This window comes from Schistocerca piceifrons, chromosome 3, assembly GCF_021461385.2.
Source record: "Schistocerca piceifrons isolate TAMUIC-IGC-003096 chromosome 3, iqSchPice1.1, whole genome shotgun sequence".
NCBI classification, from domain to species: Eukaryota; Metazoa; Arthropoda; class Insecta; order Orthoptera; family Acrididae; genus Schistocerca; species Schistocerca piceifrons.
In genome coordinates this window covers 216,011,073-216,032,695 of record NC_060140.1, presented here as the reverse complement: position 1 = coordinate 216,032,695, position 21,623 = coordinate 216,011,073, and the positions used below count along the sequence as shown (strand labels likewise).

The 21,623-nt window shown below is 45.1% G+C and overlaps 1 protein-coding gene across 1 annotated transcript in view; it reads right to left on the bottom strand.

Annotated features, from left to right (window-relative positions):
* LOC124789575 (neprilysin-1-like) overlaps positions 1–21,623 on the bottom strand; it is a 539,726-nt gene that overhangs the window by 25,174 nt on the left and 492,929 nt on the right. The window contains exon 10 of the mRNA XM_047256981.1: positions 1,140–1,302. Within this exon, the coding sequence (XP_047112937.1) occupies positions 1,140–1,302 (163 nt within the window). The remainder of the gene's footprint in view (positions 1–1,139; positions 1,303–21,623) is intronic.

The following is a 21,623-nucleotide window of genomic DNA, read 5'->3' as shown; positions in this document are numbered from 1 at the left end:
TCATCGCTACCTCGGAGATACTGTGTCCCTTCTTTCGTGCGCCGATTATAACAGCACGTTCAAACTCACTAACTCACTTAAATCTTGATAAACTACCATTGTAGAAGCAGTAGCCGATCTAACAACTGAGCCAGACACTTGTTGTCTTGCATCCAAATGGCTCTGAGCATTATGGGACTTAACTTCTGAGGTCATCAGTCCCCTGGAACTTAGAACTACCTAAACCTAACTAACCTAAGGACATCACACACATCCATGCCCGAGGCAGGATTCGTACGTGCGATCGTAGCGGTCGCGCGGTTCCAGACTGTAGCGCCTAGAACCACTCTGCCACTCCGGCCGGCTTTTAGAGGCATTGCCGACCTCAGCGTCGTATTCTGCCTGTTTACATATTTTTGTATTTGAATAGGCATGCCTATACTAGTTTCTTTGGTGCTTCAGTGTATGATACGTTAGGAGAGGTGTAAGGTGAAACTTCCTGGCAGATTAGAACTGTGTGCCGGACCGAGACTCGAACTCGGGACCTTTGCCTTCCGCGGGCAAGTGCTCTACCATGTGAGGTACCCAATCATGACTCACGCCCCGTCCTCACAGCTCCACTTCTGCCAGTACCTCGTCTCCTACCTTCCAAACTTTACAGAAGCTCTCCTGCGAACCTAGCAGAACTAGCACTCCTGAAAGAAAGGATATTGCGGAGACATGGCTTAGCCACACCTTGGGGGATATTTCCAGAATGAGATTTTAACTCTGCAGCGGAGTGTGCACTGATATGAAACTTGTAAGGTGTCTGTTCCACTCAAACCAGCATCAAGGATGTCTCCTTATAAATAGAGGACGTTATGTGACGTCAATGTGAGTGTATCATGTAAATATTCAATAGGGTTAGCATGTCGTGCAGAAAAACAACGTTAGAAACAACAGTATTACGGCGAGAGTTGAAAAGTGAGTCGATCTGTTTGTGACGATGTGTATTGGTCTGGTTGTAATACTGCTCTCCGTACGACTGATCTGGGATCACGGTGCATTATTTCATCTCAGTAATGTCCGACACGTTACAAACTACATCCCAAAAAGAGCTTTGTCACAGGTGCTTCCCAGCTGATGGAGATTACCAGGAAGAAGGAAAGAGTGCCACTTACCTATATCGTTCTTGTTGGGGTTGTAGAAGGCGTTGACGACGGCGGGCTCAGTGGACCACTTGTCCTTGTTGACGGGCTGGCGCAGCTTCTGCAGGTTGTGGTAGGCGTCGTACCGCAGCACGTTCAGGATGTTCACCAGGAACTGGTCCTCCGTCACGTTCAGCTGCAGAAAGACATTGCTGTGCATTTAAAGTAAAATACGGCTTCAGTCTGGAGGGCAGAATGGGCTGTTCGATTTCCGACCCCCTAAACAGCGCAGTCAATATCAGCCAAATAAGTGGCGATCAGGTACTGGGGCATAGAGGAGCCCAGTACCTGGGAGGGCATTTCCGAGATTAGAGCACGGTCCGATCCCACCTGTCTACTTTGAACCATGATGTCATATTTCAAGTAAACAGTATAGTTTTATGTAAGTTTCTAAGACAACCGCAGACAATATTTAATGACAGGCTGATCACATCCTTGGAAGTGGCGAACACAAGTTAAATCATTACGATCGAAAACAAACATAAGAAACACCTGAAACATGCCAGTCAGCTAATGAAACGAAACTAACCTGATAACATTGTGAAAAATGGGATTTGGGGTGGGTGCAAACTGAAAAAAAGACAGTGAAACTAAGATCATATCAAAGTGATCAAAACATCTAAAAAATCGCGCACAATAATTCCCTTAGAATAAATCAAAAGAAAAAAATACAGAAAACTCAAAATTGGAATCGAATATTTCGATTAATCAAACGAAAATATCGATACCAGACATTCCACCATAAAACAAGATACTCGAAAACTGGCGCATCTCAAAGTGTCCAGAAAGGACAAAGAAAATTCAAAATCACACAACTGGAATCAAATATTTCGCTTTACCTGTACATCTATCTAGCTAAAACGCACACACTGATAGACCTATATTCCTTCCACCAAATGAAACTAAACAAAGCCATACTTGAAAACCCTGTTTTCAAAGAGAATTCCATTCAAGAACAAACTACAATCTCACAATAAATAAAGGCGATTACACTTATGGACTACAGACAACTCCAAATTAATCAAGGTTGGCCACAAAACATGCACATACATAGTGTGTAACCATTCACAAGCATACACACACACACTATTCCATCTATCTATCTATCGCTTGAGCCTTGTCCCGCAGTTACGCAGGGTCAGCCATCGTTAATCGGATGTGGCATGGTAATGGTGAAGGGATGGCCAGATGCCCTTCCTGCTGCCACCCCATATCCCCAGGACGGAATTAGTGTACCCAAACTGTCCGCATCAAGTGTAATCCATGGAATAGTGTGAAAGTGTTCAGATGTCTGCGAGCCGTGGAACTGAGGCGGAATATGGGGACCAGCCCGGCAGTCACGCAGCGGGATGTGGAAAACCACCTAAAAACAACATCCAGGCTGGCCGGCAAATCGGCCCTCGTCGTTAATCCGCCGGGCGGATTCGAACCGGGGCTGGCGCGCCTACCCGAGTCCAGGAAGCAGCGCATTAGCGCTCTTTTTTTTTTTTTTTTATGTTAGACGCTACCCCCTTTTTGGACCACTTTTTTCCCTTAAAAAGCCCATTAGGAAAATGGAACTAAAAAAATAAATAAATAAGAAAATAAAAAAGAAACCTAAGTGCCACCGCCACTTGTCACCCTATAACAAAAAAAATCTGATCCACTTCAGGCGTTGGCTCCTGAGTAAGCCCACCCCAGAGAGCTGCCTATAGACCAGGGGAAGTATGGGAATCAAGGTTAGGGCTATTCGTTGCCACTTTTTCTTATTTTTTTATATGATTACATTTAGGGAGCGTGTACAAATGAGAATTCTAGTAACTAAGTGTTACAAGTAAGTGTTACAACAACAAAGGTGGCATAAAAGAGTAATCAAAAAAAATAAAAATATAAACCACTGATGTAATTCTAACTAAAAGGTTCTTCAATAATGTAACTGGTTCCACTTGGAGCCTTGCCATCGTTATCTGAAATCTCCAATAGCGCCTTTGAAGGGCATCTGCAACGGAGGCACTCTGCTTCGCTAGTGCCTCAAGGAAAACAGTAGCCTTGCAGCAGCTTGTCTCTTCCTTTGGTCATGGCTGACAAGGCAGAACGTTGAGCCGTTAGTGTGATGCGGCACAGCACATTAACCACAGCCTGGCACTCCCCAGCTGAGTGGGGGGTTAACGAAAACGCTGCGTAAATAATTTGCGAAGAGCGTACGGTATTTCGGTGTGCGTTCGAGGGCATTGTGAGCATTTTGTAGGAACCACCAGTAATCAATCTGCTCTTTCTCTCCGTCGCTAAAGATGTAGGCGACGGTAAGTCCCTTGAACCATGTAAGCGCATGATATTTAGCAGCCGGAAAGTAAGTTTCATCGGGACAGAGTAGGGTCTGCGGGTCAATCATATCAGGTGTAACCCGGAGGTAACAAGCCAGTATCTTGTGTTAGTCGCCAAACTCCGGACGATGATGCGCAAGTAAAACGATGTTCATCAGTATCCAAAAGGTGACAATCTGGGCAATAAGGGGAGTCTGCCAGTCCGATAGTGTGAAGTCGCTGGCGTGTGGCATATTTTTTGTTGGCGATCTGATACCACTTCGAACGCACCGTGGATGACAGAAAGTGGTGGTGTATCGTTTTCCACACTCTTGGCCAGTGAACCGTAGGGTACTTGTTTTCCACCACGTTATGGTGAACAGCCCGCAGAAGGTTGGTATAAAAATCTTTCGCCTTCGGTGGACGCGTGGCGGAGAGGTTCAAGCTGACATAGCTGTAATCAAGAATGAAGGTCGACACATGGGAGAGCTGTGGTGCGACGTGCGCAACCGACATCGGCGGGACGTTAGAGGCTGGCATCAGAACCTGTAGTAAACGACCCGTGAGAGAGGTATATTGACTTTTCCATCGTTTCCTCATGTTGCTCATGTAAAGGGCAGCTGCTCTCGCCCTGACGTTGACCAATCCCAGCCCTCCTTTGTGCACTGGGAGGGTAAGAGTGTCGTATCGTACTTTAAAGATATGACCTGCGGAAACGTAGTAACTGAAGGCCGCCTGAAGCCGGCGACCTATCTGCAGCGGTAGTGGGAGGACCTGTGCCACGTGGTTGAGTTTGGAAGCTACGTGGAGGTTCAAGTATTCAACACGTTGTATCTGATTCAAGTCCCGGAGCAGGTTCTGTCGCACCATTGCGCGTATGACCTGTAATAACCGTCGGTAGTTTGCTGCAGCTGTTTGACGTACATCTTTCTTGAATGTGATGCCCAAATATCGCAGATCAGAAACTGGTGGGAGGGGAGCGAGGGCTTCCGGTCCGAGACGACGCCCAATGTCCAACGCCGCCGACTTGTTGATGTTCAGAAGACTGCCTGCGGCCTGTCCGTATCGCTCAATCCAGGTTAGTACGCTTTGAACTTCGTCATTGGAACGAACCAGCAGTAGCAGGTCGTCAGCGTATGTCCTATATCGAAAGGTGACGTCCCGCAGCGTGATACCAGATAGGCGGTGGTTAAGGCCCCCTAGGAGTGGCTCGAGTGCGATTGCATAAAGGTAGGTAGAAAGGGGACAACCCTGTCGTAGAGACCTCTTAATGGGTACTGGTCCTACCGTCCTTCCATTGACCTGGACGTGTGAGCTGGCTGCGGTCCAAAGACGCCGTAGGGTGTCGATGAGGCCCGGGGGGAATCCCATACAGTCCATCACTCGTAGGAGGAAGTTTTGGTGCACTCTATCAAAGGCGCGGTTGAAATCGACGGAGACGATCGCCGCTCTCAGACGGCACGCAGAAGCGATCGCTATTAAGTCCCTGCAGTCACCGGTGGCCGTGTGTATGTTGGCTTCTCCCCCTTGCGACGTCTGTTCTGGAGCGAGGATCATCGGCAAAGTCGTCTTAATACGGCTCGCCATAATCCTGGTGAAAATCTTGTAATCGGCGTTCAACATTGTAAGCGGCCGATAGTCGTTAATCGATAGCCCTCCACCTGGCTTGTGTACTGGTATGAGGAGACCTTCTACAAACGCTGGCGGCACAACACAGTCTGGAGACATAAGTTCGCGGAACATTATAACCCAGCGAGGCATCATGAGGTCACGGAAAGTCCGGTAGAATTCGATGGGCAATCCATCAGGTCCAGGAGATTTATTGGCCGCACCTTTGTCCACGGCGTCTTCGACTTCTTCGAGTGAGATTTCCTCTGTTAGTGCATTCACGGTAGCCTCGTCGATAGTACGTGTTATCTGTTGTAACACTTCAGTAGTGGCCTCGTCAATGACGGTTCTTTCCTTGTAAAGATGACGAAAATGATCCTCCACCGCCTTTACTATGGTTGCTTGGGTCGTACATAAGCGACCGTCGTGTGTCCTGAGTTGTGTGATTAAATGTTGACGTTGTCGGCGCTTATCTGCCACAACGTGGTGCATAGTGGGTTCCTCTGCAACCGTTCGGTCGTGTCGTCGCGAGCGGACTACTGCACCTTCTAGTCGACGCTTCGTCAATGATAGTATGTGAGCCTTGATTCTGCTTTGGTCATGTTGTCTCTCCGGGGAAGGGGGTAAGGCGTCGAGGTCCCTGAGTGCCGCGTAGTAAAAATCGAGGGTCTGTCGATGCCACGCAGTCACGTCCTTGCCATATCGCATAAGTGTCCTACGGATTGCTGGTTTGGCACAGAGGAGCCACCACTCCAGGGTCGAGGTGTATCGTGGGTGGCGGCGTTCACAGTCAGTCCACGTTGCTGCAACTTGCCGACGGCAATCCAGGTCCTGGAGATGAGTTATGTTGAGCTTCCAAAAGCCATTGCTGCGCCAGACTTGTTGGGGGCGTAGGTGTATAGTGCAGATATAGGCACTGTGATCGGAATAGGCTTGAGGCCATAATTCGGCGTCCACCACACCTTGTGTGAGATCTTGTGACACATATATGCGGTCAAGTCGGCTGGCCGAATGACTGGTTAGATGAGTGTGGCCAGAGCGGTTACCGTGGACTTTTTCCCACGTGTCGCAAAAGTGAAGTTCTTGGATCATCGCACCCAGTTCCGGACAAGGCATGTAATGTGGGATTTGGTCCTTGGGATGAAGTACGCAATTAAAATCGCCGGCGAAGACGCTGTGGTCGTATCGTCCAAGGAAAAGGGGAGCGACATCTGTGGAGTAGAATCTGGCGCGGTCGTGACGTCTTGTGGTACCCGACGGCGCGTAAACATTAATGAATCGGGTGTTGAGTGCCGTACGCTCTCGGCTACCCTGGCAGGTCAAGCACACGCACACACACACACACACACACACACACACACACACACACACACACACACACACTCTCTGAGGTGACAAAAGTCAAGGGATGATTTCTAATATCGTGTCGGATCTCCTTTTGCCCGGAGTAGTTCTGCAACTCGACGTGGCATGGACTCAACAAGTCTTTGAAAATCCCGTGCAGACATACGCACCCATTCTGCCTCTACAGCCGTCCATAATTGCGAGAGTGTTGGTGCTGCAAAACGTCGTGCACGAACTGTCGTCTTGATCATGTCCCATAAACGTTCGAAGGGATTCATGTCAGGATGGTCAGATTTTTCGCTCGTATTGTCCAGAATGTTCTTCAACGAATTACGAACAATTGTGGCCCGATGATATGGCATTGTCGTTGGGGAATATGAAGTCCATAAATAGCTGCAAATGGTCTTCAACTTTAAAAAAAAAACTGAAACATGGACGTGAAAATGGTAACAGATGTGCAACTGAGTGAAAAAAACTGTCACCACAGCGTAATTATAATAATGATGCTTCATCTTTATGTAAGTACAGATATATTTCCGACAAATGCTGCCTTACCACTTACAATTCTTCCACTTGTATCTGCTTAATCACCAGTAAATAATTTTCTTCGTATTCAAACAATGATCTCCACCATTATAAACATGTACATGAGTCTATAAACACCTGAGGATGGTCACCGGTCGTGTAACGAATAAATAATCTTTTATTGTGACTAGTACCGGAAATTTTTCTACACCCTAGGCCATAATAATGCCTAACTTACCTTTTGAACTCCTCTTGTATTTTCGTTTAGCTGTTGCCTAACCCTATTTGACCCCGTGGCGAGGATTTATAGGTGCTGTGTACAAGCATGACACCTTCTAACAGAAACCACTTTTTGTGGTACAGGGTTCTCTTCCTGCCACCTATTTATGTCGCTGCCAAGGTCTCTGAGGTCGAAGTAGAGTGTGGTTGTGAAGTTATCTGGACACGTTTAACAGGGCTAGGAGAAATATAATTGTTGCGTGTTATTACCGGCCACCAGGTTCCACCGTGACAGCTCTCAAATAATTCAAAGGGAGTCTACATTCTGTATCGCAGAAGTACCCGGATCATGCTATATTAGTCGGAGGCGACTTCAACCTACCTAGTATAGACTGGGATGTCTATGGATTCATTACAGGTGGTACAGACAAGCCGTCGTGTGACTTGCTTTTGAACACATTATCCGAAAACTGTCTTGAGCAACTAAATCGACAGCCAACGCGTAATGGAAATATTTTAGATCTGTTAGCCACGAGCAGACCAGACCTCATCGACGGTGTCAGTGTTGAGATATGGATTAGCGATCATGATGTTGTCATTACGACTATGGTTACGAAAGTTAAAAAGTCGGTCAAGAAGGCCAGGAGAGTATTCTTACTAGAAAGAGCAGATAAGCAGTTGTTAGCATCCCACTTAGTAAATGAATCGACTTCATTTACTTCCGGTACGATGGACGTGGAAGAATTATGGGCAAATTTTAAACACATTGTAAATCACGCATTGGACAAGTATGTGCCGAAAAAGTGGGTTACGGACTGAAAAGACCCACAGTGGTATAACAGCGCAATTCGGAGAATGCTCAGGAAGCAAAGGCAGTTGCATTCGCGGTACAAGAAAGATCGGGAGAATGAGGACAGGAAAAAGTTAGTACAGATTCGTGCTGCAGTAAAAAGAGCGATGCGCGAAGCATTCAACCACCACCACCGTCATACCTTAGCAAAAGATCTTGCTGAAAACCCAAGGAAATTCTGGTCTTACGTAAAATCGGTAAGCGGGTCGAAGGCTTCACTCACTGATCAGGCTGGCCTGGCAACGGAAGACAGCAAAACGAAAGCTGAAAATTTAAAATTAGCATTTGAGAAATCTTTCACGCAGGAGGATCGTACAAACATACCATCGTTTGAGTCTCGTACAGATTCCCGTATGGAGGACAAAGTGATAGACATCCCTGGGGTTGTGAAGCAGCTGAATGGGTTGAAAATAAATAAATCGCCAGATCCTGATGTGATTCCAATTCGGTTTTACAGAACTGCATTGGCTCCTTACTTAGCTTGCATTTATCGCGAATCTCTTGCCCAACGTAAAGTCTCGAGCGACTGGAAAAAAGCGCAGGTGACGCCTGTATATAAGATGGGTAGAAGGACGGATCCTCAAAATTACAGATCAGTATCCTTAACATCGGTTTGTTGCAGGATTCTCGAACATATTCTCAGTTCGAACATAATGAATTTCCTTGAGACAGAGAAGTTGCTGTCCATGCATCAGCACGGCTTTAGAAAGCATCGCTCCTGCGAAACGCAGCTCGCCCTTTTTTCACATGATATCTTGCGAACCATGGATAAAGGGTATCAGACGGATGCCATATTCATTGACTTCTGGAAAGCGTTTGACTCGGTGCCCCACTGCAGACTCCTAACTAAGGTACGAGCATATGGGATTGGTTCCCAAGTATGTGACTGGCTCGAAGGCCTCTTAAGTAATAGAACCCAGTACGTTGTCCTCGATGGTGAGTGTTCATCAGAGGTGAGGGTATCATCTGGAGTGCCCCAGAGAAGTGTGGTAGGTCCGCTGTTGTTTTCTATCTACATAAATGATCTTTTGGATAGGGTGGATAGCAATGTGCGGCTGTCTGTTGATGATGCTGTGGTGTATGGGAATGTGTCGTCGTTGAGTGACTGTAGGAGGATACAAGATGACTTGGACAGGATTTGTGATTGGTGTAAAGAATGGCAGCTAACTCTAAATATAGATAAATGTAAATTAATGCAGATGAATAGGAAAAAGAAACCTGTCTTGTCTGAATACTCCATTAGTAGTGTAGCGCTTGAACAGTCACGTCGATTAAATATTTGGGCGTAACATTGCAGAGCGATATGAAGTGTGACAAGCATGTAATGGCAGTTGTGGGGAAGGCGGATGGTCGTCTTCGGTTCATTGGTAGAATTTTGGGAAGATGTGGTTCAACTGTAAAGGAAACCGCTTATAGAACGCTGGTGCGACCTATTCTTGAGTACTGCTCGAGCGTTTGGGATCCCTATCAGGTCGGATTGAGGGAGGACATAAGAGCAATTCAGAGGCGGGCTGCTAGATTTGTTACTGGTAGTTTTGATCATCACGCGATTGTTACGGAAATGCTTCAGGAACTCGGGTGGGAGTCTCTAGAGGATAGGTGGCGTTCTTTTCGTGAATCGCCACTGAGGAAGTTGCAAGAACCAGCATTTGAGGCTGACTGCAGTACAATTTTACTGCCGCCAACTTACATTGCCCGGAAAGACCACAAAGATAAGATAAGAAAGTTTAGGGCTCGTACAGAGGCAAATAGGCAGTCATTTTTCCCTCGTTCTGTTTGGGAGTGGAACAGGGAGAGAAGATGCTAGTTGTGGTACGAGGTACCCTCCGCCACGCACCGTATGGTGGATTGCGGAGTATGTATGTAGGTGTAGCTGTAGATGTAGATGTATTTGGCAAATACTATACTGAGACAGTATGTTCCACACCTAAAGATGAAGCACTAGTGCCGGCCGCTGTGACCGAGCGGTTCTAGGCAATTCAGTCCTGCTGGTATGGTCGCAGGTTCTCATCCTGCCTCGGGCATGGATGTGTATGATGTCCTTAGCTTAGTAAGGTTTAAGTAGTTCTAACTCTAGGGAACTAATGACCTGAGATGTTAAGTCCCATAGTGCTTAGAGCCATTTGAAGCACTAGTGCATTTTAGAATATTTGTTTATGTGAGCAGCAGAGTAAAGGTGGTATCTTTCATGACATGTACAGTATATCTACATGTAGTGTACGAATTGGGTTATTCGTAAAGGGAGTTATAGTCCAGATAACTACAGGAGTTTGTGTATACTACAACAGGCGTGTTCGGAATAGGAAAATGTAATCATCGACACCTGTGTCTGATTTTAGGAACTATTTGCAAAGATGTTAGAGACAGTGCTGCAATATGACAGACAAGTTATAAAATTTTCTAGGCGTGTTAAAACAGGCCATGAGGAGCCTCAGTACAAGCAATGCAATGGCGAGGCTTGCAGGGTGAGTTAGTGGCGTAGTAGGAAGAGTCCACACAGAGCACCGTGACCGGTAGGTGTGTAGTCGGCAGGGAATGCGTAGGACAGCATTAGTAGTGGGGGTTACCAGTAGTTGCTGTAGGGAAAATTCCGAGCGCTGAAGCGGAAGTGCCATTTTAAACTGAAACCTACGCTCATATTTTTTTGGAAATACGAGGGTGATTCAAAAAGTAATGCCCTACATTTTTTAAAGAGCCATTAATATACATAGACCAACATCCTTGCTGGTGCTTCGCATTTGATGTTTATTCTGTGCGCCAGTGAAGTTTCGAACTGTTCTGGCAGGTGCCAGAGCCATAGTACAGCGTCAAAATAGCATCCACGTACGATCACTTTACAAGCAGCGTGCTATTATTGAATTCTTGTGTGCAGAAGAAGAAACCGTGGTGAACATCCATAAACGTTTGTGTGCAGTGTATGGCGATGCTGCAGTTGATAGGAGTACAGTTGGGCAATGGCTAAAGAAAGTTACAGCTTTAGAAAATGCAGAAACAGAGCTCCATGATCAGCCTCGCTCCGGGCGTCCTGTCACAGCCATTGCTCCAGACATGCTGAATCGTGCGGATGCCGTTATTCGCGCCGACCAGCGCATCACAAATCGACAATTGTCTCTACTGTTGTCAGTCAGCATTGGAAGTGCATCTGCAGTGATCGAGACTCTCGGATATTGATATAGGTGCTCACGGTGGATTCCACGAATGGTCACAGCGGACCACAAGATTCAAAGAAAGGCCATTTCATCTGAATTTTTGGAGTGTTTTGAGACTGATGGAGAGGCCCTTCTGTCACGGATTGTTACGGGGGACACAATCTGGGTGCACCACTTTGCACCAGAAACAAAAAGGCAGTCCATGGAGTGGCATCATCCTCATTCACCACAAAAGAAGAAATTTAAGACTCCCTTCCTTCCTCCTCTGCTGGAAAAGTCATGGTGACAGTCTTCTGGTATTGTGATGGCGTCATTCTCGTGGATGGGATGCCAAGAGGGTCAACCGTCAATTCAGAGGCATACGTGAATACTCTGAATAAACTCAAGAACCGTTCTCGATGTGTTCAATCGGAAAGGACTCCAGCATAAGTCTTGCTCCAACACGATAATGCACGCCCACACTCAATTGGAGAACCCGGGAACACATCACCAAATTGGGTTGGACATCATTGCCTCATCCACCCTATAGTCGATACCTTGGACTTCCACCTCTTTGGGCCGCTCAAAGATTCTCTATGGGGAACACACTTGAAGATGACGAAAGCGTCAGTCATGCTGTGAAAACATGGCTACGCCTACAGGACAAGAGCTTTTACCAGCAGGGAATACATTCTCTCCCACAACGTTAGTGAACAACCATAGAACCTAATGGAGACTGCGTAGAAAAATAGGACACGCACAAGACATGTTGATGTATACTGTCACCAATAAATATGTTCTGTGAAAGAAATGTGGGGCATTACTTACTGAACGACCCTCGTATTAAGTGGAGACCCTCCACATCCATACTTGCATGGTCACCATTCAAAAAGATCCACTGTCACCTCTGCTATGTTTAGCATCGAAAAAGAATTCCGCTGAAAATGTAACAAAAGCAGCGATTTATTTTCGTCTGGCTTGTTATCCATTTGCAACTTTTGGAGAAGCGTCATGAGTGGCGAATTTTGAGTAAACTCTACATGTTTCTCTTGTTGCCATGTTAAAATTTGCTTCTTTTGCCATACACAGCGGAGTTTGCACAGTGGTGCCTCAGTAACACGTTGTGCAGACGCAATTGCGACAGAATATAGAAACAGTGGTTTATTAAGTTTATTAAGTGAGAAATTGGGGAAAAGTAAGGTCAATACCTTATGAAAAAGCTTATCCTTGATACAAATTAAACGTCTAAGTTTTCACTTACGTTGGTCCAAAACCCATAGTATTTCTCGTTTCACCGGATGGCAAGCTGTGCGTCTAGATTCTGTCATCGCTAACTGGCCGAAAGGTGGCAAATACTAACAGCCTCCCCTTCCCAACAAAATAACAAACTCGCCCAGCGCTTTGGACGCAAATTGGTCACTGCGCATCAGCCACTGCATCCTGCATGTACTCTAATACAATGGACTCGCATTCGGAAGGATATGCTGAAATTCCCACCTGACCATCCAGGTTTAGGTTTTCTCAGGATTAGCCTTAGACACGTATGACGAATACCTGCTTCGTTCCTTAGAAAAGGATACGGCCGATTTTCTGTCCAATTTTTTTTCAATTTGAGCTTGTGAACCATCTCCAATGACACAACGTCGTCGGATGGGACTTCTTCTGTGATGAAAGGTGCACATGTGAAGGCGTTACGATGTGCTTGACACACAATACGCCGATCCTCCATGGTGGTGGTCAGACGTGGATGAGTGGAACCCAGACGACGGATATGTCCTATGCAGCCCAACATCGGGCCCCACAAATCTGGGTGAGGCACTATTCAACCAGCCGAACAAATGGAGACCCACAATCTTTTAAACTCTGTCAGTTGCTGGTCACGCTGTTTTCCAAAACTACCTGGCATGTCAGTGTCTTTCACAGTGATCACTCAGCATCTGACACTGCTCATGACAGTTATATGCCATACGAGGTCCACTAACAACACTAAACAAGAACAACACTAATGCACTCCAGTGGCCGATCTACCTGTTACACAGAACTAACATACGTGTTGATGGTGTGTACGTATTCGAAACTACGTCCGACCATGTCTTCTGGATGCTTCACTTTTTCTTTGTCAGGCAGTATATTTCGAGTCGCTGATGATGTCTTTAAAAAAAATAAAGACAAAAAAACGCGTTGTGCCATGGTGAAATCGGCTTTTTCAGTTGCACATACATCTACATAGATACGCTGCAAGACACCGTGCGGTGCGTGGTGGAGGGTACACTTAACCACTACTAGTCATTTCCTTTCCTGTTCCACTCGCAAATAGAGCGAGGGAAAAACGACTGTCTATAGCCTCCGTATGAGCCCTAATTTCTCGTATCTTATCTTCTTGCTCCTTAGAAGCAATGTATGTTGCCAGCAGTAGAATCGTTCGACAGTCAGCTTCAAATGCCGGTTCTCTAAATTTTCTCAAATATGTTTCTCGAAATGAACGTCGCCTTTCCTCCAGGATTCTCATTTGTGTTCTCGAAAATCTCCGTAACGCTTACGTGTTGTTAGACCCTACCCATAACAAATCTAGCAGCCCGCATCTGAATTGCTTCGATGTCTTCCTTCAATGCAATCTGATACGGATCCCAAACATTTGAGCAGTATTCAAGAAAATGTCGCACCAGCATCCTATATGCGGTCTCCTTTACAGGTGAAGCCAGTCTTTCCTAAAATTCTCCCCGTGAACCGAAGTCAACGATTCGCCTTCCTTGCCACAGTTCTCACATGGTCATTCCATTTCATATCGCTTTGCCCAGATATTTATACGTTCTTACTGTGTCAAGCAGGACACTAGTAATACTGTATCCGAACATGGGCGTAACTTGCAATTTATCAACATAAGACTAAAAACTGTTTTATGATAAGAAGTTAAAGGAAGTTATTTTGACATGTGGCTTAGAATTTCGTCTTCATTCCCATTTAGAAGCTATGAAAATATTAGGCTCTATGGAATTGCCTGACCTTTCCAAGGGATAATGGCTTGATTAATAGGACTGCAACCGAAGCGAGAGAAAGAATTTCCAATTGCATCGGTGTGCCTGCATACAGAGAGAGCTCCAGCGCAAACGATGGTAATGAGAAGGGCCGAGGCTTTGGTCTGAATAGCGGGGCTTCTTCTCGTCTGGGACCCGGAATGAGGCCACTCCAGAACGAGAGCGGCTTTTGTGAGGCGGGGACCGCGAGCTCTTCTTCATTTTCTGGATTTGAAGACTTCCTGCTCTATCAGTGCATTCTAGTCTCTCTTACTTAGCGTAGGGCGGGGAGAACGTCTTTACATTTCGATTTAAAAGTGGGCGAATATATTTGCAAAATTTTCAGAATTTTTAAATAATTGTGTGTTTTGGATATCATTATTTCCTGTTTTAATTGTCCAAAATAATTAAAGACACGTTATGCATTTATACCAAGACGCTGCCATTTTTAAGCGTTATTCAAGAGTTGTACTGACAGGCGATAAGTTTATTTCGGCTGCATAGTCATTTTCAAGCGATCTTCAATTACATACACAATTTTTATGTTATGTATCTAATTCGTTTCGTAACAGCATGCCGAGTACTTACTTCCGCTATTACCGCATACAATTTTTATGTTATGTATCTAATTCGTTTCATAACAGTATGCCGAGTACTTACTTCCGCTATTACTGAATACAATTTTTACGTTATGTATCTAATTCGTTTCGTAAGAATATGCCGAGTACTTACTTCCGCTATTAATGTATGCAATTTTTACGTTATGTATCTAATTCGTTTCGTAACAATATGCTGAGTACAGTATTCTGAGTACTTACTTTCGCATGTCATCGTTGACGTTGCAGCTTTCAATTATTTCTGCGTATTGTATTTGTAGTGCTGACTCAGTTGATTTTGTTTGTATAATGGTTCAAACGGCTCTGAGCGCTATGGGACTTAACATCCGTGGTCATCAGTCCCCTAGAACTTAGAACTAGTTAAACCTAACTAACCTAAGGACATCACACACATCCATGCCCGAGACAGGATTCGAACCTGCGACCGTAGCAGTCGCGCGGCTCCGGACTGAGCGCCTAGAACCGCTAGACCACCGCGGCCGGCTTTGTTTGTATTATATGTAGTGTTTTCACTGTGTGGTCCTGTTTGGTCCTGTTTCACCCATATAGAATTTTTCACAGCCGTTACAACTGATTTTATATACAGGGTGAGTCACCTACCATTACCGCTGGATGTATTTCGTAAACCACATCAAATATTGACGAATCGATTCCACAGACCGAACGTGAGGAGAGGGGCTTGTGTAACTGGTTAATATAAATCATAAAAAAATGCACGGAAGTATGTTTTTAACACAAACCTACGTTTTTTTAAATGGAACCCCGTTAGTTTTGTTAGCACATCTGAACATATAAACAAATACGTAATCAGTGCCGTTTGTTACATTGTAAAATGTTGATTACATCCGGAGATATTGTAACCTAAAGTTGACGCTTGAGTACCACTCCTCAGCTCTTCGATCGTGTGTATCGGAGAGCACCGAATTACGTAGGGATCCAAAGGGAACGGCGATGGTCCTTAGGTACAGAAGAGACTGGAACAGCACATTACGTCCACATGCTAACACCTTTTTATTGGTCTTTCACTGACGCACATGTACATTACCATGAGGGGTGAGGTACACGTTCGACGGGCGTTTCATAGGACGTGGAGGACGCATAATTGGCCAGCCCGTTCTTACACGTCTGGACTTCTTTCTGTGGGGTAAAAGGAGAATGTGTACCGTGATGTGCCTACAACCCCAGAGGATATGAAACAACGTATTGTGGCAGCCTGCGGCGACATTACACCAGATGTACTGCGGCGTGTACGACATTCATTACGCCAGAGATTGCAATTGTGTGCAGCAAATGATGGCCACCACATTGAACATCTATTGGGCTGACACGTCGGGACACACTCTATTCCACTCCGTAATTGAAAACGGACACCACGTGTGTACGTGTACCTCACCCCTCATGGTAATGTACATGTGCGTCAGTGAAAAAGACCAATAAAAAGGTGTTAGCATGTGGACGTAATGTGCTGTTCCAGCCTCTTGCCGGCCACGGTGGTCTCGCGGTTAAGGCGCTCAGTCCGGAACCGCGCGACTGCTACGGTCGCAGGTTCGAATCCTGCCTCGGGCATGGATGTGTGTGATGTCCTTAGGTTAGTTAGGTTTAAGTAGTTCTAAGTTCTAGGGGACTGATGACCACAGAAGTTAAGTCCCATAGTGCTCAGAGCCATTAGAACCATTCCAGTCTCTTCTGTACCTAAGGACCATCACCGTTCCCTTTGGACCCCTACGTAATTCGGTCCTCTCCGATACTCACGATCGAACAGCGGGGAGGTGGTACTCAAGCGTCAACTTTAGGTTACAATATCTCCGGATGTAATTAACATTTTACAATGCAACAAACGGTACTGATTACGTATTTGTTTATATGTTCAGATGTGCTAACAAAACTAACGGGGTTCTATTTAAAAAAACGTAGGTTTGTGTTAAAAAACATACTTCCGTGCATTTTTTTATGGTTTGTATTTACCAGTTACACTAGCCCATCTCCTCACGTTCGATCTGTGGAATCGATTCGTCAGTATTTGATGTGGTTTACGAAATATATCCAGCGGTAACGTTAGGTGACTCACCCTGTATACCTGGGTACGTGTATGTTGATGGTTTTGTTTTACTGGAATGGATTTGTGTTTTCATGTTGTGTACGGTACGATATGCAAATCCATTCCAGTAAAAATAAAACCTGTCCAAGTGGCCGCTGTGGTTTCTGTTCCTACGCTCCCATGCATTTGTTTGACGTGGATGTGAAACCCCCTCCCAATGACTGACTGGTCCGACCGCCAACCATTTATGTTCCCATAATTATTTGGTGGCACCTGAAGACGAAGCTTTACGCATCGAAACCGGTCGTGCAATAAATTAATAAATTATTGGCAACTGAAGCGGATTTTTATTCTATAAATATGTTCGTTAGTTGCGGATGTTCATTTGATCAGATATTGTGTGACTAGAGACCTATCACGGTTTTGCACAGGTAGCAATAAGTATCTACGGCCACGCGACTTATCTTACATAGCGGTAATTCTCTTTATGGGCCACAGCTTGAATTTACGATTAAAATTCAGACTATAGTGCTCGGTAACTGAACATCATCATTATCGAATATACACTGAAAAGTCAAAGTAACTTGTATATCTACCTAATGTCGTGTAGGGCCCCCGCTAGTACGCAGAAGTGCCGCAGAACGAAGTGGCATGAACTCGAATATTGTCTCAAGTAGTGCTGGAGGGAACTGACACCACGAATCCTGGAGGGCTGTCCATAAATCCGTAACAATACGAGGGGGTGGAGATCTCTTCTGAACCACGTTATGTGAACTCTTCTGAACAGCACGTTGCAAGGCATCCCAGATATGCTCAATAGTGTTCATGTCTGGGGAGTTTGGTGGTCAGCGGAAGTGTTTAAACTGAAAAGTGTGTTCCTGGAGCCAGTCTGTAGCAATTCTAGACGTGAGGTGTCGCATTGTCCTGCTGGAATTGCCCAAGTCCGTCAGAATGCACAATGGATATAAATGGATGCAGATGATCAGACAGTAGCCAGCGAACTGTTTAAACTCACAAGATTGTTTCTGGAGCTACTCTGTAGCAATTCTGGTCGTGAGGGGTGACGAATTGTCCTGCTGCGTGCACCATGGACATGAATGGATGCAGGTGATGAGACATGATGATTACGTACGTGTCACCTGTCAGAATCATATCTAGACGTATCAGGCGTCCCATGCCACTCCAACAGCACACGAAACACACCATTACAGAACCTCCACCAACTTGAACAATCCCCTGCTGACATGCGGGGTCAACGGACTCACACGATGTTGTCTTCATACCCGTACACTTTCATGCGTTCGATACAATTTGTGACGGGACTCGTCCGACCGGGCAACATGTTTGCAGTCATCAAGTCCAATGTCGGTGTCGACGGCCCCAGGCGAGGCGTAAAGCTTTGTGTCGTGCAGTCATGACTCCGGAAGCCCATATCGATGATGTTTCGTTGAATGATTCGCACGCTGACAGTTGTTGATGGCCCAGCATTGAAGTCTGCAGCAATTTGCGGAAGGGTTGCACTTCTGTCACGCTGAATGAGTGTCATCAGTCGTCGTTGGTCCCGTTCTTGCAGGATTTTTTCGGCCACAGTGATGATGGAGATTTGAAGTTTTACAGGATTCCTGATATTCACGGTACACTCGTAAAATGATCGTACGGGAAAATCCCCACTTCATCGCTACCTCGGAGATGCTGTGTCCCATCACTCGTACGCCGACTACAACGTGACGTTCAAATTCACGTAAATCTTGATAACCTGCCACTGACGTATCTAACAACTGCTCCAGGCACTTGTTGTCTTATATAGGCGTTGCCGACCACAGTACCGTATTCTACCTGTTTACATATCTCTATGTTTGAATACGCATGCCTATGCCAGTTTCTTTGGCGCTTCAGCGTATTTGATGTTAGATCTAGAATAAATCAATATCTGAATTCTCTGTCCATGAACAGCTTCTATTCCTCCCTTCTATATCCACTAAGGAACGACACAGTGTACAAGGAAGTCATAACAAATGGTTCAAATGGCTCTGAGCACTATGGGACTTAACTGCTGTGGTCATCAGTCCCCTATAACTTAGAACTACTTAAACCTAACTAACCTAAGGACATCACAAACACCCACGCCCGAGGCAGGATTCGAACCTGCGACCACAGCGGTCGCGCGGTTCCAGACTGAAGCGCCTAGAACCGCTCGGGGAAGTCATAACAGCTTGTAACAATACTTTCTTCAGTAATACCGTAGTAGCCATTGTTGATTATCAAGTTTCATTTTGCTGTGCTCAGATCGTGTAGATACTACAAATTCCTTTTTGTCTGCAATGGAATGTTCTCTAACTTTTGTAGAAAATTAAGGTACTGACTGGGTGCCATTCATTGACCAGTGTAACGGCCGCACGAGTTGTTTGTCCATTGTCCTGCATCACGCACTTACAGTCCATGGTTGATAGCGACTCTGTTATCAAAACTGACGGAATTTATTACTGTGAGACGCAAATAGAACGGTAGCCGGGATTTCAAAGAAAGTAACAACACTTTCTGAATGCAATCTTCCTGAAATATAGTTGTAATATCGATGCACCAAAGATAGTTACAACAATTTGTGTTAAATTTTTCATCTTGACAATTTGGACGCCTGTGGTGAAAGCGTTTGAAGCCAGAAATTGGAGCAAGAAAACGGCTATTTTATTATGAAAACATTCCCTGTTTCGGTACCATTTTGGTCACATAGTGTCTGGACATTTTGTTTTGATCCACTTACCACTTTGACATAAGACAAAAATTTCTTAGGATTTTCTGCCAAGTCAGTACATAGAACTTTACTTTCGAATTCGTTGAACGCCTCTCGCCCAGCCCTCCTCACACTACATCTTGCTTCGTGTAATTTTTGTTTGTCTGCAAGTCTTTGGCTATGTTTATGTTTGCTGTGAAGTTCCCTTTACTTCCGTAGCAGTTTTATAACTCGGTTGTTGTACCACGGTGGCTCTTTTCCATCTCTTATGATCTTGTTTGCCACATACAGTGGCACAGAACAGCATCATCGAAGGCCAGATGTTTCTTTCTGATAGGACACCGGTGCTGTGCCGCGCCATACTGCTTTTGGGATTCAGTCATCATAGAGGCACTAGAAATAACAGTAAACGACAGTCTCGTCAACGGGGACAGCTGCTTTGCTCCGTATGGAATGAGGCATTACTTGTAATACGTCAGGAATGTGAAACCGGCGGAGGCAGCAGGGGAGAACAGACAGGTAGTCCAGACACCTCCACCCCGCTGGAGGGCCATCCCGCCACTGCGTGCGACATCTCTTCCGTAGGCATGTGAGTGGAGCCACCAGTTTCGTCCTCGGAAGAAGAGTCTGTTGAGCAGCAGCAATAAAGGAACGATCCAGAAACGAACCCAACACTTCGCCTGAAGATGACGAGTTGCAAATTCGTCGAAACTTTGCGGCAACATAATACCACATAGCCCTTGGAGATTTCATCAAGCAGTTGTGCACATTTTGTAGCCTGTTTAATGGACGATACGTCGACTGGGGAAGTTCTTTGCTTGATTCCAATAACAGGTCGAAATGGCGACCTAATGGATGGTGGATAGATGACATTGGAACACATGAGGAAGCAGCATAGATAACTGAGAAGTCTAGAGATGACCTTAATCACGCAGTGTGCGAGCTTTCAAATAACTACTTATCCTCAAACTCAGAGTTGAAATATTAAAAGTTTTGGCTGGTTTCGCTGTCTAGGGGCTGAGATACGTAGTTGACACATTACAAGCCAAATACTCCTGAGTCTACAGTATACAATATGAATATGCACATGAATCGAATGGTCGAAGGTTGCTATCACTCGGCAATTGCGAATTTTGAATGTAACGTAGAAATTTATAAATGAAAGATGTCAATTAAATAAAATCTTCAGGCACTATTTTTAACGACTTTAAATGATGAGTACGATAGCAGAAGTACCTTTAAGAATGCCATTTATTACTGCAAACACTTATTGGTGTCGATGGTCCAGCAATTAAATAAAATATAAGTTGAATAACAGGGAAACAATAGATTCCTACTTCACGTAATTATTTATGAACAACAACATAGCTCGCAGGAAATTCATTTCTAAACGTATACTACGTCTTCACTGCAGAAGCCGTGGAAGTCTCGCAAGTGCTGAAGTCGGCACTACGAAATATTTCTATCTCCCGCGACAACGCGCAAACTGCTCCACTCTCCAAGTCTTTCTCGCGACTCCCCTCGCTGCTTCCCATCCAGCACCCCCTGTCCAGCACTTCCATCGAGTCTCCCATTAACGAGCGCTGTGATTGGCTACAGCGCTCCACCCATGTCTTCAACCCAACGCACACTCACAAACATATTGAAAAACATACGAAATACTGGATTCACATCCTACGGATGGACCATAAACACGCTCTAACACACATTATTAAATACACAAACAAATCAAATAAACATGTATCAAAGGAATAGAAACAAAAAGTAGGCCAGTAGCCTAATGTCTCTGTGCTTTCTCAAAGACAGTAAATATTTAACCAGTTTCTTCATGAATGGTATATATCGGATATAAACAAAGACATAGACAAATAAATATATTTATAAGCACGCTGGTAACTGTGGAGTACGTATGGTCTGACGCGATCAACAGTAATCGGCCACTTTGACCTCCAATAACTCTTGTACTATTCAAGTTACATATCTGTAATTCATACCAATTTGGACTTACACTAATAGCTTTCTAAAGACACGTCGATCGACAAAATCGGATGAACCGTTTAGATTTCGCAGATTCGTTACTTGTATAATTTACAGTCAGATA